This window comes from Oncorhynchus mykiss, chromosome 22, assembly GCF_013265735.2.
Source record: "Oncorhynchus mykiss isolate Arlee chromosome 22, USDA_OmykA_1.1, whole genome shotgun sequence".
NCBI lineage: Eukaryota > Metazoa > Chordata > Actinopteri > Salmoniformes > Salmonidae > Oncorhynchus > Oncorhynchus mykiss.
Window position 1 is genome coordinate 7,617,282 of NC_048586.1, and position 27,968 is coordinate 7,645,249.

The 27,968-nt window shown below is 43.4% G+C and overlaps 1 protein-coding gene across 5 annotated transcripts in view; it reads right to left on the minus strand.

The window, feature by feature from the left end:
- Positions 1-27,968, minus strand: part of LOC110501300 (probable phospholipid-transporting ATPase IH) — a 60,441-nt gene that overhangs the window by 9,098 nt on the left and 23,375 nt on the right. For 3 of the 5 annotated variants that reach the window (XM_021578771.2, XM_021578770.2, XM_021578774.2), the window contains exons 2-26: positions 20,342-20,464; positions 19,773-19,862; positions 19,381-19,461; positions 18,914-19,021; positions 15,280-15,408; positions 15,031-15,134; positions 14,889-14,939; positions 14,723-14,787; positions 14,432-14,513; positions 13,971-14,121; positions 13,560-13,757; positions 12,131-12,304; positions 11,867-12,033; positions 6,968-7,039; positions 6,248-6,321; positions 5,991-6,094; positions 4,573-4,754; positions 3,371-3,604; positions 3,095-3,272; positions 2,768-2,870; positions 2,415-2,560; positions 2,121-2,180; positions 1,875-2,002; positions 1,574-1,709; positions 999-1,022 (exon numbers count right to left, since the gene is read on the minus strand). In XM_021578771.2, the coding sequence (XP_021434446.2) occupies positions 999-1,022; positions 1,574-1,709; positions 1,875-2,002; positions 2,121-2,180; positions 2,415-2,560; positions 2,768-2,870; positions 3,095-3,272; positions 3,371-3,604; positions 4,573-4,754; positions 5,991-6,094; positions 6,248-6,321; positions 6,968-7,039; positions 11,867-12,033; positions 12,131-12,304; positions 13,560-13,757; positions 13,971-14,121; positions 14,432-14,513; positions 14,723-14,787; positions 14,889-14,939; positions 15,031-15,134; positions 15,280-15,408; positions 18,914-19,021; positions 19,381-19,461; positions 19,773-19,862; positions 20,342-20,464 (2,964 nt within the window). The remainder of the gene's footprint in view (positions 1-998; positions 1,023-1,573; positions 1,710-1,874; positions 2,003-2,120; positions 2,181-2,414; positions 2,561-2,767; positions 2,871-3,094; positions 3,273-3,370; positions 3,605-4,572; positions 4,755-5,990; positions 6,095-6,247; positions 6,322-6,967; positions 7,040-11,866; positions 12,034-12,130; positions 12,305-13,559; positions 13,758-13,970; positions 14,122-14,431; positions 14,514-14,722; positions 14,788-14,888; positions 14,940-15,030; positions 15,135-15,279; positions 15,409-18,913; positions 19,022-19,380; positions 19,462-19,772; positions 19,863-20,341; positions 20,465-27,968) is intronic. The other 2 variants (XM_021578773.2, XM_021578775.2) reach the window with 1 other exon arrangement.

Consider the following 27,968-nt stretch of genomic DNA (forward strand, 5'->3'; position numbering starts at 1 on the left):
CTGTAACGTAACAAAATGTGGAAATAGTCAAGGGGTCTGAATACTTTCCCAAGGCACTGTATGCATAATGAGACCAATTATGGTAAATAACCTTGAAAGCAAAAGCAGAATGCAAAATATAGTGCTAAAAATAGAGCAAATCAACGCATTTGTTCCTTAGTCATCCCCCTCTCTGTGTGTGTGGTCTCTCCACACAGATGACTGTCAAAGCTGCCATCGGGAAGGATCAGGAGGAAGAGTGCGGGAGACAGGAGAGCAGATGAAGAGAGGGAGAGCAAGAGGGAGAGTTTGGAGAGAAGGAGAACGCCATAGAGAAAGAGACGGAGAAGACGTAATCAGAGAGATCAAGAGAGATGTAGGAAGAGGTAGAGTGAGAAAGGATGTGTTTCATTAGCATAGTGGAGGAGTTGGAACCCCCATATCGTCATCCCTGACTATCCCCTCCTCCTCATCTCACTAGCCTAATCAACATAATCATGTCCCTACCCAAGGAGCTTGACAACTAGAAATGTATCTCTGTACAATAAATATATCTTCTACAAATACTAGACAATGTGAACATACATTGTTTGGGTGAAAGAGGGCACCTTCCAAGACAGTGCAGCTAGAATGAACAGCAGAGTGTCTGCTTTTTTGACAAAATGCATCGTCTATGACGTACAACTACTGAGCACATATGCACTCTCACACACACACAGTTAAATACACTACCAACAGATAAAGGATAATGTGGGGGAGTGACTAGTGTATCTGTATTAGTAGAGTGGAGCTAGTGAGGTCAGGTGTTGGACTGGGTAGATGCGCTCTAGAGATGTGGAACTAAACAACTACAGGCAGAATGAGGTGGATGTCGGAGGTGGGGATGGATGGATGTTTCGAAATGAAACGGTAAAGCTCAAAGCTAAACTCATAACTAAAAACCAACAGAAGCTAAAAGAACATGATAGATAAGAGACAGAGAGAGAGAGAGAGAGAGAGAGGGAGAGAGACAGGCTTACCATCTGTGTGTTGGTGGTCATAAGCTGAGGAACAGGAAGAAAAGTCAAATAAAGTAGAAGCAGAGAGGAGGAAGAAGAAGAGAAAATAATCAGGACAAAGAGTAAATGGATTCCAGGATGTTTCAACTTAAAAAAAAAAAAAACAGGACCAAAGGCAATACAAAACAGTAATGACATAAATCAACAGTACAGAGAAAGATGCTATTGCAGTGTCCATATGAATGGAGTCCTGATGGCTGTCAAGCTAAAGAAGACCACTGTGTTTCCATCTGCACTCCGAACACAAATTAACCACAACCTGACCTTAACTTACCCATAGATAACCTGAACCTGACCACATTGTATTACTCCCGTTTCAACGTCTGGTGTTATGGGACAATCACATGTAGATGGATGGTTGTTCTATCAACCGTCACTGTGAGTGAATCGCAAAATGGCACCCAGCTAATGGTCAATGCTTATGATTTGGGGTTTGGTCATCTGATCCTCGATCTGTGGTTAGGGGCAACATGTCAACTGGTCCTTGACAACGGGGCTCTGCCCCGGTTGCAGTGGAGACGGTTGCCAGGGCTCACCTGTCCGTTACTGGTGAAGGTGGTGTTGTCGAACAGGAAGTAGGCACCAAAGAAGAAGATACAGGCGTTGAACAAGCCCAGGCACGTCCAGTAGAGGAACACGGGCCAGCGCAGCAGAGCGTTCTTAGCTACGTCCCTGAGACGGAAAGAGAGCGGGAAATGGGGGGGAGGGGGAGAGAGCGAGGAGGGGAGATAAAGAGAGAATGTTTCAAACAAAAACAATATAATTGGTTCAAACCTTTTTTTCTGTGTGGGAATTATATCGTCTTTCAAAACAGTTTTAGTGGGATGTTCCTCTGACTTGTACAGAGTGGGATCTCTCTTGAGCATCTCTATGCTGATGTGTTTCTCTATGAGGCTGTAGAGGAGGATGGGCAGCGAGGTGAAGCTGATGTTGTACAGCGTCAGGTAGGCTGTGTCGTACAGTGGCTGCACAGGGACACAAAGAGCACAGTCAGAAAGATACAGACCACACATGACAAAACAGGCAACCATGACGGGCAACCGTTATAGGCAACCGTCATTTTGGATGATTCTGAGCACCTACCTGCTGAGAGAATCCACAGAAGAACTGATAGAGGAACTGAGGGAAGATGAAGCACACATTCTGGAGAGCGAGAGAGTGGGAGAAGCAAAGTGAGAAAGGGAGGACTAAACATTGTTTCCTCATTCTGCTGCTTGCAGCTTCGTGCCTCGACATTTGGCTAACCAATGGCTCTCTCTTCTGGGACAGGTACCAGGCTGAGGTCGTGTCAAAGTCCCGGGTTGTGTCATTCAATACTAAACAATTGAAATGTGTGCCCAGTAAATGCCCAGTATTGGTGTGAGTAGTAAAGCTCACCTTGTAGAAGAAGTACTGCACCAGCTCAGCGATGCGGATGTAGTAGAAGTGTCCGTGCACCAACAGCATCTTCTTCAGGTGTTTGAACTTTGGGATGGCGTAGTCACTGTTCCTCGCTGCCTGGCGCCCCTCCTTACCCATGATGCCTTAGAAGACAGAAAGGGATTGGTTGATTGATGGAAAACATTCATACTAATAGGTCTTTGTTAAATATCTAGTGTCTGTTTTGACACCAATGAGATGTCTGGGACCCAATGACTCCCACCAATCATAGAATATAAATGAGTGCTAGCTGATGGTCCCCACCAATCAGAGTAGACCGAAGAGCTTGCCAATCAGAGAGATGAGCTCACCGATGCCCACGTGTGCCTCGAGAATCATGCTGACATCGTTGGCTCCGTCACCGATAGCCAGAGTGATGGGGTGCTCCTTAGATGCCTTGATCAGCTTCACAATCTGGACAGACAACAGTCATACCACAACTCATTAAATACCAAAATAATACTGCTATATGGTACAGACTAAGATGCATTTTAAAAATCGCTTGACAGTTCACCTCTTGCCTAACCAGGTCATTATAGCAGAATACCATTTTTTCCACAATGACTTAACAGGCTAACTAACTAACCACTCTCTCTCACTGGTTTCCCATGTGAAACAGGAAGTGACATTAGACCAACCTGTGCTTTCTGTAGGGGAGCCATGCGGCAGCAGAGCACGGCACTGCAGTTCCTACAGATCTCCAGGAAGATCTCTCTGTAGTTCCCCGAGCCAGAGCTCTCTGGACTGGGCTTCAGCACAGCAGACAGGGTGGCCCCGTCGATGATCAGACCATAGTCCTGACATTCCACAGACAGCCTGGGGAAATACACACAGATACAGACGATAACACACAGAGACACAGACACCGTGAATATACACAAACAAAACATAGGAAGACAAAATGTGCAGCCTACCCTGACAGGGAGCGTTGTCTGAGTACAGTCCTGCTCAGGTCAAACAGAACGTCATGTAGACTCTGTTCCTCGGTTCGTTTCTTGGTCAGCTCCAGTATCTGTGTGGAGCGGCGGAACAGCTTGCTAGCGTAGCACGTAGCTGCCGCGGTCTCCATCTTGTCCCCCGTCAGCACCCATACCTTCATCCCAGCCTTTTGGAGAGACTCGATGGTGTCTGCTGCCTTCTCCTGGAGCCTGCACAGCAGTCAATAGGTTGTTAGAATTACACGTCACAATAGGCTGTAAGGACGTTTCAAAGTACGCAAGATAGAAATGATGACATTATTGATCAACAATATTCGTTTTCACCCTATTTGCTTTATATTTATTACTTAAAAATATAACATATAGCTATGTCAATTCAAGAGAAAACCTCCTGATTAAAAAGACTACATTGATTCCACACCATTGTAAAAACAATCAAGGCCGAGAAGGAGAGAGTATTTCCTTTGTGGTCATTGAGAACTACTGTAGTCAATAAGTCTCCTCGGCCAGCAGCCGATTGGTTAACACAATGATCAACTCAGTCTGGTTATTGATGACTAATCTATACAAGGCCAGGTCAATGTGTATCATACATCAGAGGGTTAGTCGATTAGGAAAACAAGTGGTCATCAATCAGGAAATCCATGATGGTAAATCTCCCTTTTACATCTCTCTCACTTCTTTTACCCACTCTTTCCCTCTCTCACTTCTTTTACCCACTCTTTTCCTCTCTCCTCTCCCTCACTTCTTTTACCCACTCTTTCCCTCTCTCACTTATTTTACCCACTCTTTCCCTCTCTCCTCTCCCTCACTTCTTTTACCCACTCTTTCCCTCTTTCACTTCTTTTACCCACTCTCTTACTTTTACTCACTCTTTCCCTCTCTCCTCTCTCACCCACTCTCTTACTTTTACCCACTCTTTCCCTCTCTCACTTCTTTTACCCACTCTTTCCCTCTCTCCTCTCTCACATCTTTTACCCACTCTTTCCCTCTCTCCTCTCTCTCACTTATTTTACCCACTCTTTCCCCATCTCCCCTCCTGCTGTTTCCCCCTGAATCTCTCTCCTTTCCCTCTCTCCCTTTTTCTTCACAATTCCTGCTTTCCATCTTCCTCTCGTTCCTTCCCCCTCCTCCCTCTCTCACCACCTCGTATCTCCAACCCCCCCTTTCTCTCCTACCTGTCCTCCACGGCCGTAGCCCCCAGCAGGGTGAAGTCCCTCTCAATGAGGTCATAGGCTTGCGCCAGCCGTTGCTCCCTGTCCTTCAGGGCCAGCTTGGCGTCGCTCAGCTGATGACATGCCTCCTCGTACTCCGCTGGGGACAGACTTCTGTAGGCCACACACAGGGTCCGTAAGCCCTCCTGACAGAGGTAAACAAGAGACTCAGTCGAGTGAAAGAGATTATGGTTATACCTGTTATAAAGGGGCAATCTGCAGTTGCTACATCCATTTCTGGACCTATTCTTGAACAGCATAACTTATGTACTTTACACCATTGTCTATATCTAAGTTGTTTTTGGGTATCTGTACTTTCCTCTACTATTTATGTTTTTGACAACTTTTACTTCACTACATTCTGAAAGAAAAGAATGGACTTTTTACACCATACATGTTCCCATACATGTTCCCATACATGTTCCCATACATGTTCCCATACATGTTCCCATACATGTTCCCATACATGTTCCCATACATGTTCCCATACATGTTCATTTGATTAAGTTCAATTGGTGCCGACTGGTTTGCTGAACATAAGGAATTTAACTTATGATACTCAAGTATATTTAAAACCAAATACTTTTAAACTTTGACTCAAGTAGTATTTTACTGGGTGACTTTCACATTCACTTGAGTCATCTATTAAGGCATCTTCACTTTTACTCAAGTATGACAAATGTGGTACTTTTCCCACCACCGTTTATAAATGCCTCATGAGCTAAGTTCAACTGTCGTACCCCATCAGAACCCAACATAAGCTTGTTTTACCCCAATGTTTGTAAACAAAGTAAATGTAAACATACTGTATAGCCACAAAACAATAAATAAAGCTGTACTTTCATATCATAGTCAGTCCTTGCATCCACGGCGGTTTATGAATTTGAGAGCGGTTACATTTCTCCAGCCCCATCCCTCAGCTTTTTATGAAAACTATTGGCGGGGAGTGCAATTCTATTGCTTCAACAGTGAATTGCCCCTTGAAGGTAATAGCAGCCACAGTACTATGACCATAGCAGATATATGATTTAGGGTTGTGGGACTGTGGCATCTGTGGCATTGTGTTGTGTGACAAAACAGCACATTTTAGAGGGGCACCTGTTTAATGATCATGCTGTTTAATCAGCTTCGTAATATTCCACATCTGTCAGGTGGATGGATTATCTTGGAGAAATGCTCACTAACGGGTTGTAAACACATTTTTGCACAAAATCTGAAAGAATACATTTCTGGGATCTTTTATTTCAGCTCATGTAAAGAGTTTGTTTCATGTTCTGTTTATATTTTTGCTCAGTATAAAGAAAATATGCTATATAGAGACTGTGTGTGTGTGTGTGTGTGTGTGTGTGTGTACACGTGTGTGTGTGTGTGTATAGACTTACCACAGCATTCTGCTCCACCCGTGCCCTCACCTGCTCCACCTTCCCTGACACCACCCTGGGAAAGATGGAGGTGTCTGCCCCTTTACAGAACAACAGGTACTCCCCTGAGGACACACAAACACACACAGTTGAAGTCGGAAGTTTACATACACTTAGTTTGGAGTCATTAAAGCTCGGTTTAATTGTATACATCTGAATCTCTGAGTTTCTATCCATTATTATGTGAATAAGATGTTGTTTGTAAGAGTGTGTGTTACCTGAGCTAGACTTGACAATGACGCTCATTCTCCTCCTGACAGAGTCAAAGTTCAGCACATGAAGCAGCTCAAACCTGGAACACACACAGGAGAAGACAACTCCCTTAGTACCAGACATAATACACAGGACATTCTCTAATAATGTACACAGCAATAAGAGGGGCTAAGTGACAAAAACAGAATAGTCAAATTAAAAGTCATTATAATAGATGAATCATCCTCCTCTTTCCCTCCCATTACTTTGCATCTCCCTCTCTTTCTTCCTCCTTCGTTCTCTCTTAAAATGGACATTTCATAGATGGCCCACTGCAGAGAGGGATGTCGTTACTGATATTATACAAGTGGTCCCTGTGGGACCGGCTAATTAAACCCTTGATAAATCCACCAATTCTGGAGTCTTCTGTTCCCACACACCTCTATGTGTCTTTTCACCGTGGTTCACATGCATTTTTCTTGGCAGTGGTGTCTTAGTATAAGGAAGTTGAATTCTTGCTAAAATGTTTACAGACATCCTGCACACAAGCCAAAGCACGTAGGGTTTGCCAATTGGCAGCAATATGGTCAGAATGAACTTCAATATTGTGGAATCAATTAATAACTTGAGTTATGCATGCATAACTTAAACATGAATACTCTATGGTTTCATAGGAAGCTGTGAAATACGAAAATCCAAAATAAAAGATGGAACAATCAGGAATTATGTTCTGAGCAAAGCCCTACCTTTCAATCTCATCGTCCTTATTGAGTATTTCCATATGACTGTCTTTGAGTCTCAGATAGGTGTACCCCAACCTGAGAGAATGTGTGTATGCGTGAAAATGTAGAGAGGGAAGATAATGTTCTGTAGGTTAGAAGGAGATACACACACACACTCTTTGTACCAGTCAGAAGTTTGGACACATCTACTCATTCAAGGGTTTTTGTCTATTTTTACTATTTTCTACATTGTAGAATAATAGTGAATACATCAACACTATGAAATAACACATACATGTAGTAACCAAAATATTCTAAATAAATCACTGACAGTGTCACCAGCAAAGGACCCACACACCATGACACCTCTTCCTCCATGCTTCCCAGTGGAAACTACACATGCGGAGACCATCCGTTCACCCACTGTGCATCCCACAAAGACACGGTGGTTGGAATCAAAAATCTCAAATTTGGACTCATCAGACCAAAGGACAGATTTCCACCGGTCTAATGTCTGTTGCTCGTGTTTTTTGGCCCTGCAAGTATCTTCTTCTTATTGGTGTTCTTTAGTGGTGGTTTCTTTGCAGCAATTCGACCATGTTGAGATGTGTCTGTTACTTGAACTCAGTGAAGCATTTATTTGGGCTGCAATTTCCTCTGCAACAGAGGTAACTCTGGGTCTTCCATTCCTGTGGCGGTCCTCATGAGAGCCAGTTTCATCATAGCGCTTGATGGTTTTTGTGACGGCACTTGAAGAAGCTTTCAAAGTTCTTAACATTTTCTGGATTGACTGACCTTCATGTCTTAAAGTAATGATGGACTGTCGTTTCTCTTTGCTTATTTGAGCTGTTCTTGCCATAATACGGACTTGGTCTTCTACCAAATAGGGCTATCTTCTGCACACCCCCCTACCTTGTCACAACACAACTGATTGGCTCAAACGCAGTAAGATGGAAAGAAATTCCACAAATTAACATTTAACAAGGCACACCTGTTCATTTAAATGCATTGAAGCTGGTTGAGAGAATGCCAAGTGTCTGCAAAGCTGTCATCAAGGCAAAGGCTGGCTACTTTGAAGATTCTCAAATATAAATCATATTTAGATGTGTTTAACACTTTTTTTGGTTACTACATGATTCCATGTGTTATTTCATAGTTTTGATGTCTTCACTATTATTCTACAACGTAGACAATAGTAAAAATAAAGAAAAACCCTGGTATTAGTAGGTGTGTCCAAACTTTTGACTGGTACTGTATGTCAGCTTGACAGTAGACACCCATCCAGTACAGCATTGAGGTCGTTACAACAGGGCCACTATGACAGAGTCCAGTACAATAGCGTGATCAGCTGCACCCTAAACAGACCCACCACCATGACCAGAGACCATGGAGTTGTAAATGTGAGCATGTGTTCTTACATGTGAGATAGAAACAGCATGACTAAGTGTGTGTGTACAGTGTGTGCGTACATGCGTGAATGGGTGTGAGAAAAAGCAGGACTACTTGCGTTCTTGTTTATCACTATGTGTGTATTGCCTAGTGCAGGGTGTCAATCTGGCCCGCGGGTGGTATGAAGTAAATCGATCTCAATCAACATCGAAATGACTAAAACCAAATCGAAACTGTATAGAAATGATAATGGACCTACCTTTATAGTCTATTCACTCTGTCCAGCTTGCTAAAAGTCATTGAAACGAAAGCTAGACAGTCATGGAGAATTGGAAATTCCAAAAGCGATTTTGGAATTTAATAAATTTTAAGTGCAAAGAACATTGTGATTTCTGAATGCGCCCTGTAGTGCAAAAATAGTTGGTGACACCCCTGGACTAGTCTGTGTATGTGTATTGTTAAATGTGTGCATGTATTGTGTGTGTGTGTGTATGTGTCTTTCAGTGTATGTGTGTGTCAATTGAGGCTCCTTAGAGGAAGAAGGGGAGAACCATCCTAAAAAAAAGTTATCCTTTTTAGATAAAACTAAATAAATGTACGTCACCAAATAATTGATTAAAAAACACTGTTTTGCAATGAAAGTCTACACTCTGTAGGTTAGCACCATTGTGTAGCTGGAGGACAGCTAGCTTCTGTCCTCCTCTGAGTACATTACACCAATGCCATGATCACTGTGTGTGTATATATATATATATATACATGCATACATACAATGGGGCAAAAAAGTATTTAGTCAGCCACCAATTGTGCAAGTTCTCCAACTAAAAAAGATGAGACAATTTTTGTAATTTTCATCATAGGTACACTTCAACTATGACAGACAAAATGAGAAAAAAAATCCTGAAAATCACATTGTAGGATTTTTTATGAATTTATTTGCAAATTATGGTGGAAAATAAGTATTTGGTCACCTACAAACAAGCAAGATTTCTGGCTCTCACAGACCTGTAACTTATTCTTTAAGAGGCTCCTCTGTCCTCCACTCGTTACCTGCATTAATGGAACCTGTTTGAACTTGTTATCAGTATAAAAGACACCTGTCCACAACCTCAAACAGTCACACTCCAAACTCCACTATGGCCAAGACCAAAGAGCTGTCAAAGGACACCAGAAACAACATTGTTCACCTGCACCAGGCTGGGAAGACTGAATCTGCAATAGGTAAGCAGCTTGGTTTGAAGAAATCAACTGTGGGAGCAATTATTAGGAAATTATAAGACATACAAGACCACTGATTATCTCCCTCGATCTGGGGCTCCACGCAAGATATCACACCCCCCAGTGGGGTCAAAATGATCACAAGAACGGTGAGCAAAAATCCCAGAACCACACGGGGGGACCTAGTGAATGACCTGCAGAGAGCTGGAGCCAAAGTAACAAAGCCTACCATCAGTAACACACTACGCCGCCAGGGACTCAAATCCTGCAGTGCCAGACGTGTCCCCCTGCTTAAGCCAGTACATGTCCAGGCCCGTCTGAAGTTTGCTAGAGAGCATTTGGATGATCCAGAAGAAGATTGGGAGAATGTCATATGGTCAGATGAAACCAAAATATAACTTTTTGGTAAAAACTCAACTCGTCGTGTTTGGAGGACAAAGAATGCTGAGTTGCATCCAAAGAACACCATACCTACTGTGAAGCATGGGGGTGGAAACATCATGATTTGGGGCTGTTTTTCTGCAAAGGGACCAGGACGACTGAAAGAATGAATGGGGCCATGTATCGTGAGATTTTGAGTGAAAACCTCCTTCCATCAGCAAGGGCATTGAAGATGAAACGTGGCTGGGTCTTTCAGCATGACAATGATCCCAAACACACCAACGAAGGAGTGGCTTCGTAAGAAGCATTTCAAGGTCCTGGAGTGGCCTAGCCAGTCTCCAGATCTCAACCCCATAGAAAATCTTTGAAGAGAGTTGAAAGTCCGTGTTGCCCAGCAACAGCCCCAAAACATCACTGCTCTAGAGGAGATGGGCCAAAATACAGGCAACAGTGTGTGAAAACCTTGTGAAGACTTACAGAAAACGTTTGATCTCTGTCATTGCCAAAGGGTATATAACAAAGTATTGAGAAACTTTTGTTATTGACCAAATACTTATTTTCCACCATAATTTGCAAATAAATAAATAATAAATCCTACAATGTGATTTTCTGGATTTTTTTCCCTAATTTTGTCTGTCATAGTTGAAGTGTACCCATGATGAAAATTACTGGCCTCTCTCATCTTTTTAAGTGGGAGAACTTGCACAATTGGTGGCTGACTAAATACTTTTTTGCCCCACTGTGTGTGTGTGTATATATATATATATATATATATATATATATATATATATAGTGATAACCTTTGTATGCTTGCAATGCTCAATGATGGAATTGTACTGAGTAAATGGAGATGTACTGCTTTAGTTCTCAGGCTGAGAATTGTCTGCACCTGCTGATTGTCACACAGCCTCAAGGCCGAGATAGCAGAGTGAGAAACCACAGTCTAGACATGCTTTTCTCAGCTTAGTTACTTTGCAGCTAATCCAATGCAACAATGCTAAGGTATGATTGATGGTAGGTTGTCACACCCACTAGTATAATGAGCTTTGTCTCCTGTTTCACCAAACAGATCTTTACTATAGACTACTGAGGTATTCTGTATGTGAAACTCTGTCTGCAATTGCATTTTATTACTAAAGAGTTTTATACCAAGGTTCCTGTGTCATCTATCTGGAGGACTGATTGTTAAAGGAAACTTACGTCACCCCATGCAAAGGACCAGCCAAACACCACTGGGGCCCGCCGGTGTAACTGCTAAACTGCTTTCTGACTGTACACTATACTGCATGAACGTAGTGGGTTTACTAACGTGTTAGTTCTCGTAGACTATGACGTGACGACGATGTAGGCTGTGTGTAGTGGTTAGCGGTCATGATATGAAGGTTTGGCTTGGAAATATTTTTTTTGCCTGATCCCAGACAGCTTATGTGTTGTACACTGAAATCCACAAGTGAAGGGAAAAGGTGAGAGGATAGCGCATATATAGGAATTATATATACACTGCACAACAAGCAAAGTGATGATGCTGTTTGTATGTGACTGCTATGAAACTGAACTGTTTGCGTGTGATCAGGGGTGTATTCATTCCACCGATTCTCTTGAAAAATGTTTCTTAAATGAAAAGAAACTGGGATAAACATACCTGCATTTGTCCAATATAAACTCTAATTTGCAACTGTTGGACTAATGATTCCACCCTAGATCAGCTAGATGCACTCAAAATTATCATCTCGACCTGTGGCCCAACGTTGTAACCATTCATTCATAGTCTAGGTTATAGCAACCTCATAATGGGTACAGTGAAAATTGTAGTATTACCTAGTAGACTAAACCTAGCGATGTTACATTGAACTGGGTGAATGGCACATGAATGACAGTCACCCAATATCCTCCCTCATCTTAAACGGCTCCAACCGACACTGGTGTGTGTATTACCTCTTCATGCCCTCCACCAGAGCCACCTCATCAGGAGAGGATGATATGTAGAAGGAGGTGGGCTTTCCCAGGTGGATCCCTCTCTTGATGCTGTCCACTGTCTCCTCCTCCTTCGCCTGCACCGTGTGGCACAGACACAGAGCCCGGAAGAACAGGTCCTCGTGCTCCTGACACACACAGGAACACAGACACACTATTACACACTGGTACACACTGGTACACACTGGTACACACTGGTACACACTGGTACACACTGTGTCTTACCCTGCGGTATCCTCCAGGAGAAGAGTCGATCATGTCTATGCTGGAAGCAGCACTGAGGATCTGTCCGTTACAGATGGCGTGGGGGATATACACGTGTCCGTCCACACAGCACTCTATAAACTCCATGTTGTTCTCTGTCAACGTCCCTGTCTTATCAGTAAACACATACTCTACCTGCACACACAGACAGAAGCAGAAGTTATCTTTAGATGCTGACCTAAGCCCGTATCCACAAAGCGTCTCAGAGTAGAAAATTGGTCATCCGTTGTGAGAAGAGAGACATTTTACTCCTGCGGGAAAAAACAAAAGCTATGCATGAAGCCCCTTTATTCATAATAGTCACAGAGTCGACAGTTATTTAGGAGACCTCATGAGCTGTCCTAACCAGTTAAGAGTTACCAGCAGGTGTCTTGATAATGGAAAAATGCAGAGAGTCAGTGGTTCCTGCACCACATGCAATAGCTTTGGAGTTGTCGAAAGAATGTTTTGATAATTCTAAAGAATCAATCCACAAATAATCTAGACCTAGATGAAACAGCATCACTTGTGCCTTTGACAATGATTTCACATAATACCTATTTCATATGTTTTCCTTTCAATTATTTAACTAATATCACGTTAGAAAAGAAGCCTAAATTAGGCATACTTATAAATTGGGTAGTTGAAGACATCTAGGCCTTATGTTAACTTTGATTGTCTTTGATGAAAATGACAGACCTTTCAAACATTGTATGCAACATTACCGGTGAGTGGCTTAGGGCTGACTGTGCCAAAGCGATTTAGAGTTGTTAAACGGGAGTGACGAGTGTGTTGATATAACGGTCATATTGTAAAAATTCTAATTTTAACAACCATCAGAATTGGTAAAAACAAAAGCTTATTAGGCGACAATTAAGAGAACTGATCATGTCAGGAGAAATGATATTAAACATTTTACCATTGCAACATTAGGATGTACAGACACATTCACTGTGGTTGTCTGAAGCGTGCTATAGAGTTTACACCTGGCGAGGCTTCCTCATGATTGGTTATTCCCCGTCATTTGCAACAATGTCAATGAGTATCATCAGTATCTTTCCTTTGTCGGTACCTCAAACTGTCGTGACTACCAGCTGAGATAAACGTTTCTGAGTTGATTTTACTCCTGGCTCAGAGTTCGTCTGAACAGTGTTTTACCATCGTCCTAAAAGCTGGGAGTTTTTTGTTGTTGTCTTAAAAACAGGTTAACAGGATTTCAAAGATATTTTCTGAGATGCTTTATGGATACAAGCCCTAAACACCGTTTTTGGAGTGTGTGTAGTATACATATGTGTGTGTTTGTGTGTGTTTGTGTACTCTACCTGCAGTATAAATGTGTGTGTGTGTGTGTGTGTGGACACAAGTGAGTCTAGTATATCTAGATGTTCAGAAGATGTGTGAGTGTGTGTACCTGTCCGAGCTCTTCGTTGAGGTCAGATGTGTTGACCTGAGCCCCCACCCCCAGCTCCTCATCATACATATCCTTGTCCCAGGCTATGAAGTAAGAACCCAGGAACTTCTGCATCTCCACGGTAACGTACATGGAGACTGGGATGATGTAGTTAAACAACACCATGAAGGCCAGGAAGTCTGTGAACGCCCTGATCACCTGAGAGAGAGAGGAGAAGATGGAGGGAGGGGTAGAGGCAGGGAGGAGGAGGATGTAGGAAGAGAGAGAAGGGGAGAACGAGAATGAAAGGATGGTTAGAGACAGAGAAGAGGCTTTATCAGAATCAGTGAACGTTAATTAGGGAGTGACCTGATTATTCATTTTGCTATGACAGCGTGCTTTGTGGGTAGTGTAGTAGTTTGGGGGACTAACCACATGGCGTTCTCTGTCGATCTCGGTCCTGTGGTTGTACCAGGGTTCATCGCGGTCAGCAGACCACTGCCACGCATACTTCAGAACCGTGTTAATGACCGCTTTACTGATCAGGATACACAGATACACGATTAGGAACGCATTCATAGACCTGGAGGGAGGTAGAGGGAGGAGAGGTTTAGAGGAGCTAAATGCAGATTGATTCTCCAGAACTGGATGTAAAATAATTGTCAATAGAGCATCACACACACACACACACACACACACACACACACACACACAGCTTGAATGAGATCAAATAGAATTATGCAGACTTTATGTAATAACAGAGTCTACTATTCCTGCTACTATTCTAACTCCTGCTACTATTCTAACTCCTGCTATCCTTCATTAGACAGGTAGTTCTAGCCACACCAGAGCAACCAGACACAGAGAGGGGAAGGTATGGGAATAAATCTTACTTTTCCACAGCTGAGCGTTTCTGGGATTTGGACTGGTAGTTAAGGGCCATCTTGGTGTCCATGCCTGTGTAAATGGCTACAGCTGAGGGAACAACAACCAGGGGTTACCATCACTACAGACGCAGAACAGTGTGTGTGTGTGTGTGTGTGTGTGTGTGTGTGTGTATGAAGAATGTATTTCATAGTCAGGAGGACACGTTTCGGTGGACGGTATGGCTATTGCAACATGCCGACTCACACACAAATATAACCATAGATGTAACTTCAAACACAGAACAGTGTGTGTGTTACCATAAATGTGTCCTGTGTTCTTCAGGGTAGCTCCTCTGAGGAGAAGGTTCTCAGCTCCCAGCGGTCTAAAATGAGAAAAGGAACCAGATAAAAAGTCAAAAAGAAAAAGCTTTACTATCTATGGCAAAGACTGTTTAGGAATGAAAGAGGGGGATGCTGGTCTTACCTGGCTATGGGATCTTCTCTTTCCTTATAAATATTGATGCGCCCCACAAATCTAAATGGGAAAAACAAAATGTATGCAATGTTCAACAAACAAACAGGTCACTCAATGATTCTGTGTGTGTCACACATTGAGTGTCACTCACTTGTAGAGGTCAGGTTGTGGTTGTTCACATTCAATAGTCGCATGCAGAGAGTCCACCTCCTGCTCTGTCTTAAAGGCCATGGTGTCTGGTACAGCATAGTAGGTCTGACACAGCATAGTAGGGGGGAGAGAGATGAATCACTTAGAAGTCATGTTTGATCAGAGAGCATGCTGGAATAATTCAGGGGTGAATCCCAGCAGTGTATGTGTGTGTGCGTAACAGTATGTGAGTGTGTGTGTGTGCACATACCTTGTGGCTAGACTCTCCATCCAGGCTGGTAGTGGTGACGTAGCAGGTTCCGTCACCGCGGCTGGATGAAAGGAGGATGAGGTCACAGGGGAACGTCTCGTCCTCCCTCACCATGACAACGTCCCCCACCTGACAGGTCAACCACATTATCAGTTTAGACTCAATAAATACAGGCTGGGTCCTAAAATCACACACTATTCCCTTGTTCACTACTGTTGACCTGATCTAAATGGAGTGGACTACCCAGTGATATAGCCAAATTCGTTGGTGGGTGTTTTTTTTTGTTGATGGTGTGGGTGGGGCTAGAGCGGCTAACTTCCTGCAATTTTACACATTTTTTAAATATGTGCAGAGAATTTTTTGTGTGTGGTTTAGTTAGTTATTTTTGTCAACCCATCCCGTGAGAGTGAATGTCATTCCAGTTCATCAGTTCTGTTAAATGTAATAAAATCTGACTAACTGCTTGCTAGGAATTCTATCTGATGGCGTTTGCATGTTTAGGTAAAAAGACAAATAATGTCCCGTTTGGAACACTTTTAATCAATTTTTTTGCTCAATCTGAGTGGGTGAGCCAGACAACCCAGTGGGTGGGCCTGAGTCCACCCAGGCTCACTCGTGACTTCGCTCCTGGGACTACCATATTCCTCTTACAGTGTACTGCTTTTGACCAGAGCTGTACCTGGTGGCTCTGGTGGTCAAAATGTTTGCACTATTTGGGGGATGGGATATCATTTAAATGTGATAAACCCCATGCCATTGTAAACATACACAGAGGTGCTGCTGTAGATCCAGAAAAAAAATAGCAGTTCTCCTACAGGGAACACACATGCCTCGCGCACAATCACACTTTCAGAGGTGCTGCTGTAGATCCAGAAAAAAATAGCAGTTCTCCTACAGGGAACACACATGCCTCGCGCACAATCACACTTCCACTCCTTTTTTCCTGGGGATTGAGTTGTTGCGTAACAGTGGGATTATGCAAGTGGAGCAGCTTAACTGCCTATAAATCCCATCTCTACGGCGACCTACACACCACTGTACTACACATACACTCTCTATAGCTACGATTAATATCTACTATTCCTCTTTTCCCCACAATCCACTCTGTTTGAGTCAGGGGACCATCGGTGAGGAACATCGGTAGAATGTGCATGTACAGTTGAAGTCGGAAGTTTACATAAACTGAGTTTAAATGTAGTTGGCAAAGGTGTTTCACAATTGCTGACATTTAATCCTGGTTAAAAATTCCCTGTCTTAGATAAGTTAGGATCACCACTTTATTTTAATAATGTGAAATGTCAGAATAATAGTAGAGAGAATGATTTTTCATCGCATTCCCAGTGGGTCAGAAGTTTACATACACTCAATTAGTATTGAGTAGCATTGCCTTTAAATTGTTTAACTTGGGTCAAACGTTTTGGGTAGCCTTCCACAATAAGTTGGGTGAATTTTAGCCCATTCCTCCTGACAGAGCTGGTGAAACTGAGTCAGGTTTGTAGGCCTCACGCTCAGGCCTTTTCAGTTCTACCCACAAATTATCTATGGGATTGAGGTCACTCCAGTACCTTGACTTTGTTGTCCCTTAAGCCATTTTGCCACAACTTTGAAAGTATGTTTGGAGTCATTGTCCATTTGGAAGACCCATTCGTGACCAAGCTTTAACTTCCTGACTGATGTCTTGAGATGTTGCTTCAATATATCCACGTAATTCTCCTGCCTCATGATGCCATCTTGTGAAGTACACCAGTCCCTCCTGCAGCAAAGCACCCCCACAAAATGATGCTGCCACCCGTGCTTCCCGGTTGGGATGGTGTTCTTGGGGGGGAGGAGTTGGACTAGTAACCGAAATGTTGCAAGATCGAATCTCCGAACCAACAAGGTCTGTCGTTCTGCCCCTGAACAAGGCAGTTAACCCACTGTTCCTAGACCGTCATTGAAAATAAGAATTTGTTCTTAACTGACTAAATAAAGGTAAAATAAAATATTTGGCTTGCAAGCCTCCCCCTTTTTCCTCCAAACATAACAATGGTCATTATGGCAAAACAGTTCTAATTTTGTTTCATCAGGCCAGAGGACATTTCTCCAAAAAGTACCATCTTTGTCCACATGTGCAGTTGCAAACCGTAGTCTGGCATTTTTATGGCGGTTTTGGAGCAGTGGCTTCTTCCCTGCAGAGCGGCCTTTCAGATTATGTCGATATAGGACTCGTTTTACTGTGGATATAGATACTTTTTTACCTGTTTCCTCCAGCATCTTCACAAGATCCTTTGCTGCTGTTCTGGGATTGATTTGCACTTTTCGCACCAGACTGAATGCGTCTCCTTCCTGAACGTTATGATAGCCGTGTGGTCCCATGGTGTTTATACTTGCATACTATTGTTTGTACAGATGAACGTGGTACCTTCAGGCGTTTGGAAATTGCTCTCAAGGATGAACCCAACTTGTAGAGGTCTACAATTTTTTGTAGAAAGTTCTTGGCTGATTTCTTCAGATTTTCCCATGACGTCAAGCAAAGAGGCACTGAGTTTGAAGGTAGGCCTTGAAATACATCCACAGGTGCACCTCCAATTTAATCAAATGATGTCAATTAGCCTATCAGAAGCTTCTAAAGCCATGACATCATTTTCTGGAAACTTCCAAGCTGTTTAAAGGCACAATCAACTTAGTGTATGTAAACGTCTGACCTACTGGAATTGTGAAACAGTGAATTATAAGTGAAATAATCTGTCTGTAAACAATTGTAGGAAAGATTACTTGTGTCATGCACAAAGTAGATGTCCTAACCGACTTGCCAAAACTATAGAAACAAGAAATTTGTGGAGCGGTTGAAAAACGAGTTTTAATGACTCCAACCTAAGTGTATGTAAACTTCCGACTTCAACTGTATATGTGTGTGTGGATGAAGAATGTCTTTCATAGTCAGTACACGTTTCAGTAGACAGCATGGCTATGGCAACACGTGCCGACGCACACTCAAATACAACTATAGATATTACAGTAACACCCATACAAATCCTATTAAATTCAAATTCCTAATTCTATGGTAATATAGTGGTTCTGACCCTAGTCCAGCCTGACATCACAGAAGACAACAGGATAATAGCGACCCGGCATATCAGTCATTTTGATATTTCATCTCTGTCTGGAAAGGCAAATCCTTTTCCCTGTATGGGACCAGAGTAATCACAACAGGAATGTTTGGGATGGTACTGTAAGGGGAACGATGATCTTCTCTAGGACGCTAGCTATGGCATTGCAGACGAACGCACGCACGTTCCCATGGAGAACGGCCTTAAAAAGGTCTCAGGAACGGATTTCATTTCAATACGATCAAAGATGATAGCCGTGGCTATGATATAAATGTTCAAAGGTTATATAACCAGGGGTATTATTCAGTGTACAAAATAATCACTGTTCATTTTGTTACATGAATAATAATATAATGAAGAGGAATGAGCTCTCATACTAGGCATTATACTCACATACAACAGCTATTACAACTAAAGGCTCTTATCTGAACATGAATGAACATGCTTGGTCAGAATAGAGAAATACCAGCCAATGAGGCCCAAAGGCGTCATAATAATGTGTAGTAGACTGGAGAGTAGAAGAGCCATTAATAGTGTAGTAGTACCCGTAGCTTGGAGCTCTGTGTCCTCACCACCGTCCCCTGCTGCACCATGTCCACAGGACACTCATTTATACTGCAGTCTGCCTTGTGTCTTAGCCAGTCTTCATAACCCTGGAGGAGAGCAGGGGAGGACGGAGGGGGTTGAGAGATACAAGGAGGAAAGGGCATGTGGGATTGTGGGGAGAAATGGAGCACACACACAGAGAGAGAGAGAGAGAGATACGCTCATCGCTGGTATCTAATTAGTGGTATATTCCGTCAGCATGGTGACCTGTTTCCATGGCCTCTACATAACATGTCATGTTATAGATTAATGATTGTATAAGGCCTGGGCTTTATAAGCCAGGTGTGGTTCATGCATCACTGCTATCATCACATCTGCTGTCACTACCTGAACACAGTGGAGGAAAGCTTCCCTAGATTTACCAACACCAATGACCAGAGGATGTGTGTGTCTTTGTCTCACCTACCTGTTTAATGGCGGTGACAGTGATGACAAAGAAGAGAGGCAGTCCGCTGGTGACAGGGCTGGTGGGTGTGTCTATGATGAGCTGAGGAGAGAGGAAGAGAACCAGCTGATTATCATTCATTCAGGTTCTCCATGGTACAGAGATGGACCACCGCCAACCAGTCTCCTCCTCTTACTGTTCATCATCTCCTCCGGCTACTGGGCGGGACTGGAAGGCTCCTATCATATCCATCGTGGACCATGACCATAAGCCATTCCAAGCCGAACAATTACCTACCATTCACTCCACATAGCCTACGTGTTTAACTGATAATATGAAACAGCAGTCTTTACAGTATGTATAATAAAACAGCCCTGGGGTTCAGATCAAACAGAGAGATGGCATATTCTCACCTGGACCAGGAAGATTAGCAGAAAGTAGAAGTTGGCGATTCTTCTGAACTGTTCAAACAGGTTCTTGGGGATGAAGTTCCATAAGGTGTACTGGTAGAGAGAACACACACCACAGGAGGTTGGTGGCACCTTAATTGGGGAGGACGGGCTTGTGGTAATGGCTGGAGCGGAATCAGAGGAATTAAATCAAATACACCAAATACATGGTTTCCAGGTGTTTGATGCCATTCGCGCCGTTCCAGATATTATTATGAGCCGTCCTCCCCTCAGCAGCCTCCACTGACACACACCCACATTATCAACATGTTTTCTAGAGAGAGGGAATAACACTTTATACCAGTGTGACTTTTCTTCCTTAAATTAATCCAAAATTGATATCAACAATGACAGTTCCTCATAGAAACGGCTAACGAACCTCGAGCAGTAGCAGATATCTATGGTTGTCACCCACATTAAGAGGTTGCTAATCACAGATGACATACTGTCACAAGAGCACAACATGCTTGGTTGTAAGGGCTAAATGACGTGGTTGTTGTGCTGACGGCTTGGTTGCCATGACACCTGCTCACCTTGGAGGAGACGATGCGGTTGTCAGGGTAACGTTGAGGGATGTAGGCCTCGGCCGCCGGTGGGGGTTCTTTGTGACCGATGTAAACCGTACGACTGTCCACCCAATACTCCTCCCCCGCACACTGTTAGAGAGAAAGGGTGGGGGGGAGACACAGAGAGCGAGAAACAGAGAGCAAGAGAGAGAGAGACAGAAAGTGAGGAGAGACAATAAGAGGGAATAACACGTTGTAGCAAAATTGTAGCAAAACGTTTTGATTTAAAATGTGCATTCTTATTGAACAAGTTCATGTTCAGTAGTAGCGTCAGTAAAAACATTTCCTACAGAACACATGATCCAGGTTTTATAAGGAAGTTGAGCTACCCTGAATTAAACTACATCCCACAAGATTCTCAAGAAACAGAAGTGAAAAAGTTGCTTCAGATAGCAGCTGTGCCTTTACCACTGTGATTCTATAGAATACACAGGGTGAGTGAGAGTGAGAGTGAGAGTGAGCTCAAGAGATCTTCTGCAAAAAAATAATTACAGTTGGACAAATGTAGATAAGTCCTTGCGAAAAAAAATGCAAGTTTATACAGGATACTAACCTCAACATTAAAATCAAATCAAAATTCCATACCTAAATCTCTTAGAACCAGAGTAAGTCCAGAGCAGGATAGTTCCTGTAGAGGGTAAAACCCTAGTGTAATGGTGTATTGGCCAGACCCGTAAGGAGGTTGGAAGCCCAGTCACAGTGAGGCCGCGGGGTGTGTGTATGAATGTTTGAACAAGATACGTCTGTAGTAACGGTAGCAATAAGAGAGGGCCCTGGTCTTTGGGTAAATATATACATGTATTTTGTTCAGTCTGCATATAAAAAGGAAAAATATATGTTGTTACATTCCCCAGTTCCTGTGTTTTGTTTGTATGTGTGTGTTTCAGGAAAATGGCTTCCTGAAATCCCCTCCAAGCAGCTGATTGGTTGGCCACATTGCTAATTGGAGGTGACCCCCGCCATGTCAGGATACAGCTGTATCCCATTAGACTCCTTCTCCAGCTATGTAAGCCAGTGTTCTGTTGCTCAGAAGAGAGCTGAGGGTTATATCATATGTTGGTTGGTTCTCAGAAAGACATCTGATATGTACTATGGTAGTTGTTGCTGAGAGAGCTGATTGTTATGTTCTGTGTTAGTTTGTTGCTCGGAGAGAGAGAGCTTCTTTAATGTCCTGAGTTAGTTTTTTCTCCGTTTTTGTTGTGAAGTAGTTTGTATTGTTCCCAGGGGGGAAGGGGAATACATCTAGGGGGTGCTTAGGCAAGATCCTGCAGGCATACATAACCCGCAGTATTCACTGTCTATGCACACTAGGTAAGACCTGGGCGGACCACCCTGTATCTTGGTTAGTGCGCCAGGTGGTGCTAAAAGTTAGGTAAGTAGTGGGTAGGCTGGTAAGGTAGGTTAGGTAAGTAGTGGGTAGGCAGGTAAGGTAGGAGAGGGTAGGTAAGTAGTGGGTAGGCAGGTAAGGTAAGTAGTGGGTAGGCAGGTAAGGTAAGTAGTGGGTAGGCAGGTAAGGTAAGTAGTGGGTAGGCAGGTTAGATAGGAGAGGTTAGGTAAGTAGTGGGTAGGCAGGTTAGATAGGAGAGGAGAGGGTAGGTAAGTAGTGGGTAGGCAGGTAAGGTAGGAGAGGTTAGGTAAGTAGTGGGTAGGCAGGTAAGGTAGGAGAGGGTGGGTTAGGTAAGTAGTGGGTAGGCAGGTTAGATAGGAGAGGGTAGGTAAGTAGTGGGTAGGCAGGTAAGGTAGGAGAGGGTAGGTTAGGTAAGTAGTGGGTAGGCAGGTTAGATAGGAGAGGTTAGGTAAGTAGTGGGTAGGCAGGTAAGGTAGGAGAGGGTAGGTTAGATAAGTAGTGGGTAGGCAGGTAAGGTAGGAGAGGGTAGGTTAGGTAAGTAGTGGGTAGGCAGGTAAGGTAGGAGAGGGTAGGTTAGGTAAGTAGTGGGTAGGCAGGTTAGATAGGAGAGGTTAGGTAAGTAGTGGGTAGGCAGGTTAGATAGGAGAGGTTAGGTAAGTAGTGGGTAGGCAGGTTAGATAGGAGAGGTTAGGTAAGTAGTGGGTAGGCTGGTCAGGTAGGAGAGGGTAGGTTAGGTAAGTAGTGGGTAGGCTGGTCAGGTAGGAGAGTGGACTTTGACATTTACTTTCTTTGCTTTGGTTCCGTCCAGCCCCTTTTCCCCAAATGTACCGTGTGAAGGAAGAAATTCCCTGTAAACGGAACATCTTCTCTGCCTTTGTCATCCTTACTCACATCTACAGTCCCATACCTCTTTCACTCCACGGGGAGTTGCGTTCCCTCTTCCTAGAGGCTTACGTAACAATGTTAATAAGGGATGACAGTTACTCCAAATGGATTGTGATATGTGTTTTGCTGATAACATTTATGCTTTTGTTGCGATACAAATTTCACCAGATTGGGTCTACTGGAGTGTTGGGATTCCCCGATGGGTTAGGGTACTAACTCCCTGATCTGGTAACTCTTCTGAGAGGTCGCCAGTCAAATTAAGGAGTTCGAACTAAGTTTGAAAATGGGTTTAACAGTATGTTGCTATGCTTGTTGACATTTGTCTTAGATGCTAAAAAAATGTGGAATGTAATAAGGTCTACACACTGCAAACAATTTAGACTAAGTATGCATTGAGATACCGATCTTTCATTACCAGCCCACTCACGACAGGAAAACAGGCTGTAATGAGAAGAGTTATTACCGCCACTAAAAAGGTCCCATTTATAAATGTACATTCTAACCGGGATGAGGTGTGATAGGATGAGAGACTTGATTTCGAGTCAGACTCAAAGTAAAGCACTTAGGACTGTCATTCTAAATTTGGGTTGGATAATTGATCAAATATTTTAGTTATGAATCGGATACAGCGAGAGAGAGTTGCTCTCAAACGGTGAGGGGTGGGGGCACTGCTCAAATGAATTAGGCCTAGGAAGGCTTTAGAAACCTTATCTTTAAGTGTCCTCCGACAGGGAGGTTATTAGAGAACTCACTGGATGATAGGTCAACCATGAAGGTTTTTTATTTTACCATGTCATCAGAATTTTTATATGATAGGGTACAATTAATTGCATACAAGGCTCAGTCTGTGTTTTGCGTTAACACCCAATGATGAATATGAGGAGACCGCAGGGAGACCAGCATCACATGGGTATAGAACAGAGCGGATGGACGCTGGTTTCCCCAATTTTAGTCGCATCAAGGGTGGTGTGAAATCATTAAACATGTACTTTATCTCTTTCCTTTTCAAGTCAATATGTTTTTAGGTTTTGTGGAACATAAGTGATCATTGTTCCAGAGGAGAGACTGATGTATATTGACTAATTCATTTGAGAATGTTTTAGTAGGTATATAACTGTAGAAGTGCATTAGGAACTAGTGTGTTATGGGTTAGATGGAATGATATGTGCAAATGTATCTGTAGCAGGAGGCGAGGTACACGAGGTCTGTGTTTGAGAAAATGTTTGCATAGGGCTGTTAAGTGTGATCCAATGTGACTGGGGTGGAGATTTGTGGGTGCTCATAAACTAAGGTTGTGTTGATAGAACGGTATCATTCTCAGAGACTAGGTATATTGTTACAGGAGATGGCTTGTAGGAGAGGGAGGACAGCTAACTGCACAATATAGGGACTATTATGAAGTTAAATTGAACGCGGTGAGAGTACCCAGATCGTGGTGAGAGTAGCAGAGATTGTGTTGGCATTTCAGACACTATGGTGAACTTTCAAGAAACCTGTGACTCGGATATTCTTCAAACTCATTCACCTCTTTGCCAATTTCTAACAGCCGGCGAACACTTGACAGATTACATGCAGTAGTTATTCTCACGGCAGTCGCTGTAGGGACAGTAATTGAAGGAGGCTATAGTCTTGTTAGTAGTAGCAGGGGTTACTTTAGTAGCATTGTTGGCATATTTTATGAGGACTCCTGCCACATGGCTTGGTAACTGGGCGAACGATGGGAATACCGGGGGCTGTTATTCACGTCACTGATTAGTGATCCGGGCTAAGGGGAGAGTCTGTTGTCCGGAAATGACCCATACTTTGCAATGTGTATATTCCCAGGTGGAAGCATCACATGAGGAGCAGGAGATAACCGAGGGCGTGGGCTGAATTCTGGAGATTGAGTGTACATCAAGATACACCAGGCTGGGGTGTTGGGACAATGTTGGTCTGTTCCACACAGAGTACTGCTTACAGCACCTGCAGCGGTAAAGATTGTCATGTCTCTCCTCGGTGGGTGCATAGTTCTCACGTGAAGTGAGATCCAGGTGCATAATGGGTGAGCTTGAAGACGCCATGACAGAGGAAGCAGAGCTAGAGAGAGCGACACTAGATTCCACTGTAGACATGCAGATGGGTTGGGTTTGGGAGACACTTTAAACATCAAAGTTAGGTTGGGCTTTATTGGTTAATGCATCATATGAAAGGATAGATGTTGGGGTAATTGTACTCTGCACAACATTCTGGAGGCATCGATGTGAAAGCATATACAGTGCTGAGTTACCTCAAGAGGATGTAGCGTAGATTAGGGATACGCATTTGCCTATCAGGTGACCTGCCTATCAGGTGACCTGCCAAGGAGATGGGGAGCAAAGTGAGGATGACATGGCTTAGGAACACCTCTTGGATCCTGTGGTCAGACAGGGAAGACGGGGCGAAAGCATGAGGAGGCTTTTTAGGGCTTCATTTTTGGCACAAACTCAGCAGAAAAGTATCCCGAAGGCATAGTCAGGTGATTAGAGAGTGGGAATTGTCACGTTATCAATCTTTAGGTTTTCATTCATATATAATGATGCATAGCTTACCACATTGGTCATACTGTTATGTTTTGTGTTTGGCGTTGCTTTTACAATCTTGTGCTATCACTCTCTTAGGAACCAGAAGGAGGAAGTGGAAGAAGTCAACAGCTCCAGTGGACGACACGTTGTTTTCAGTGTTCTGAGAAATGGAAAGACTTGTGTGATCATAGAACAGAGGCCATGAGTCTCCGAGTTTGTAAACCTCACTGTGAATGTTAATTATGTTTTATATTTTGTTCATGTTTGTCCATTTATAAGTTGAATGTAATGTTGAACAGTATGGAGTGAAATGTTCAAAAACGGGGGACTGATGGATAGTAACTCCTAAACTTGGGATAGGGTTCATTATCAGGTATCCTATTGAGTGTTTAGGTTTAGAGGGTCTACACCAGAAGTTAATGGTTATCTGTAGGAAGAAGCTATATATTGTGTGCAATAAAGCTTGAATTGTGCTGAGTGTAGGGAAGTGATCCCGTGGCAGGCATTGGTAAGGGGAGAGAGACATGGATTAGTGATGAAGGGGGTCGAGGTCAGGTCATGTTAAGGGAGAAAGTTTATGGCCCGTATCACTTTGTTTCCTGCCTAGCAACAAAGATACTATGTTTGTTCAGAAGAGTAGGAGGAGATTCAGCGCTTGTGTGAAATGTCGTTGTCTGATGCATCTGTATTGATCCTCTGGGAAGAATAAAGTTGGTTTGAGTTCTCATACTGTGAGTTTGTAGTCTGAAATTTTAAATTTTGGACAATATTACCTGACTGGACTAGTTCTACCAAGGACTATCAAGATAAAAAAACACCATCCAACACACAACAGTAATATTTAGTCTGAAGCTACTTCTGAAGTAAAGTAAAAAATACAATAAAAAAAATAGTAAAATACAATAATCTCTAGGTAAATAAGTACACTACACTACCAAGCTGCTAGAACAGACCTGGCGGCATCTTCAACTATCACTGAATGATTGAAAAAGCTTATTCCTCTTTCCTCAACGCACAAGTGGTTATTGCCATCCTGCTACCACGAAAAGACTTTCACCCTGCCCACCCCGTACCCCCCGAGGCAAGAACCTCAACATGACAGCAGGACATATGCCCAGGCAGTGAGCAGAGCAACAGGCCCAATCCCCACTAATAACCTGCCCAAGCCCCATCCTGCGACCTAAGAGGTATGTATCAGATGCTCAACGTGGTCTGCTCACACCTACTGTGATGGTCCGGGCCTAAAAAAACAACACTAGAAACTATGGAACACAAAGCTTTTACTATATCTCATCCTTGAATATACAAGGTCTGAGGTCATCTGCCTTTGGCCTAAAGAGAAGGAACTGAGACTTCAAAGAAATTGGAAATGCAGACATTGTCATCCTACAAGAAACATGGAATAAAGGAGCCACTGGTGGCCCACTAGGTTACAAAGAGCTGGTAGTCCCATCCACCAAACTACCAGCTGTGAAACAGGTAAGAGACTAAGGGGGTATGCTAATTTGGTATAATTTGGTATAGATCAGACCTAAATTAGTCAAAACGGGAACATTTTGTGACTGGCTAGAAATTAATAAGGAAATGATCTTAACAGTGAAAAATGTCCTCATGTGTGCTACCTAAACTCAGCAAAAAAAGAAATCCTCTCACAGTCAACTGAGTTTATTTTCAGCAAACTTAACAATATTTGTATAAACATAACAAGATTCAACAACTGAGACAAACTGAACAAGTTCCACAGACATGTGACTAACAGCAACTGAACAAAGGGGGGGGGGGGGGGGGGGGGGGGGGTCAAAATCAAATGTTACAGTCAGTATCTGGTGTGGCCACCAGCTGCATTAAGTACTGCAGTGCATCTCTTCCTCATTGACTGCACCAGATTTGCCAGTTCTTGCTGTGAGATGTTACCCCACTCTTCCACCAAGGCACCTGCAAGTTCCCAGACATTTCAGGGGGGAATGGCCCTAGCCCTCACCCTCTGATCCAACAGGTCCCAGACAGGCTCAATGGGACTGAGATCTGGGCTCTTTGCTGGCCATAGCAGAACACTGACATTCCCGTCTTGCAAGAAATCACGCACAGAACGAGCAGTATGGCTGGTGGCATTGTCATGCTGGAGGGTGATGTCAGGATGAGCCTGCAGGAAGGGTACCACATGAGGAAGGAGGATGTCTTCCCTGTTAACGCACAGCGTAGATTGCCTGCAATGACAACAAGCTCAGTCCGATGATGCTGTGACACACCTCCCCAGACCATGACAGACCCTCCACCTCCAAAGCGATCCCACTCCAGAGTACAGGCTTCGGTGTAATGCTCATTCCTTCGACAATAAACTCGAATCCGACTATCACCCCTGGTGAGACAGAAACGCGACTCGTCAGTGAAGAACACTTTTGCCAGTCCTGTCTGGTCCAATAACGGTGGGTTTGTGCCCATAGGCGACATTGTTGCCGGTGATGTCTGGTGAGGACCTGCCTTACAACAGGCCTACAAGCCCTCAGTCCAGCCTCTCTCAGTCTATTGCGGACAGTCTGAGCAGTGAGGGCAGTAGAACAGTCTGCAGCAGTCAAATGTCTACAGTTGGCTGATGACCTGGTGCTTCTGTCACCAACCAAGGAGGGCCTACAGCAGCACCAAGATCTTCTGCACAGATTCTCAGACCTGCGCCCTGACAGTAGATCTCAGTAAGACAAAAATAATGGTGTTCCAAAAAAGATCCAGTTGCCAGGACCACGAATACAATTTTTTTGTTTTTTTACGTGTTATTTCTTACATTGGTACCCCAGGTCATCTTAGGTTTCATTACATACAGTCG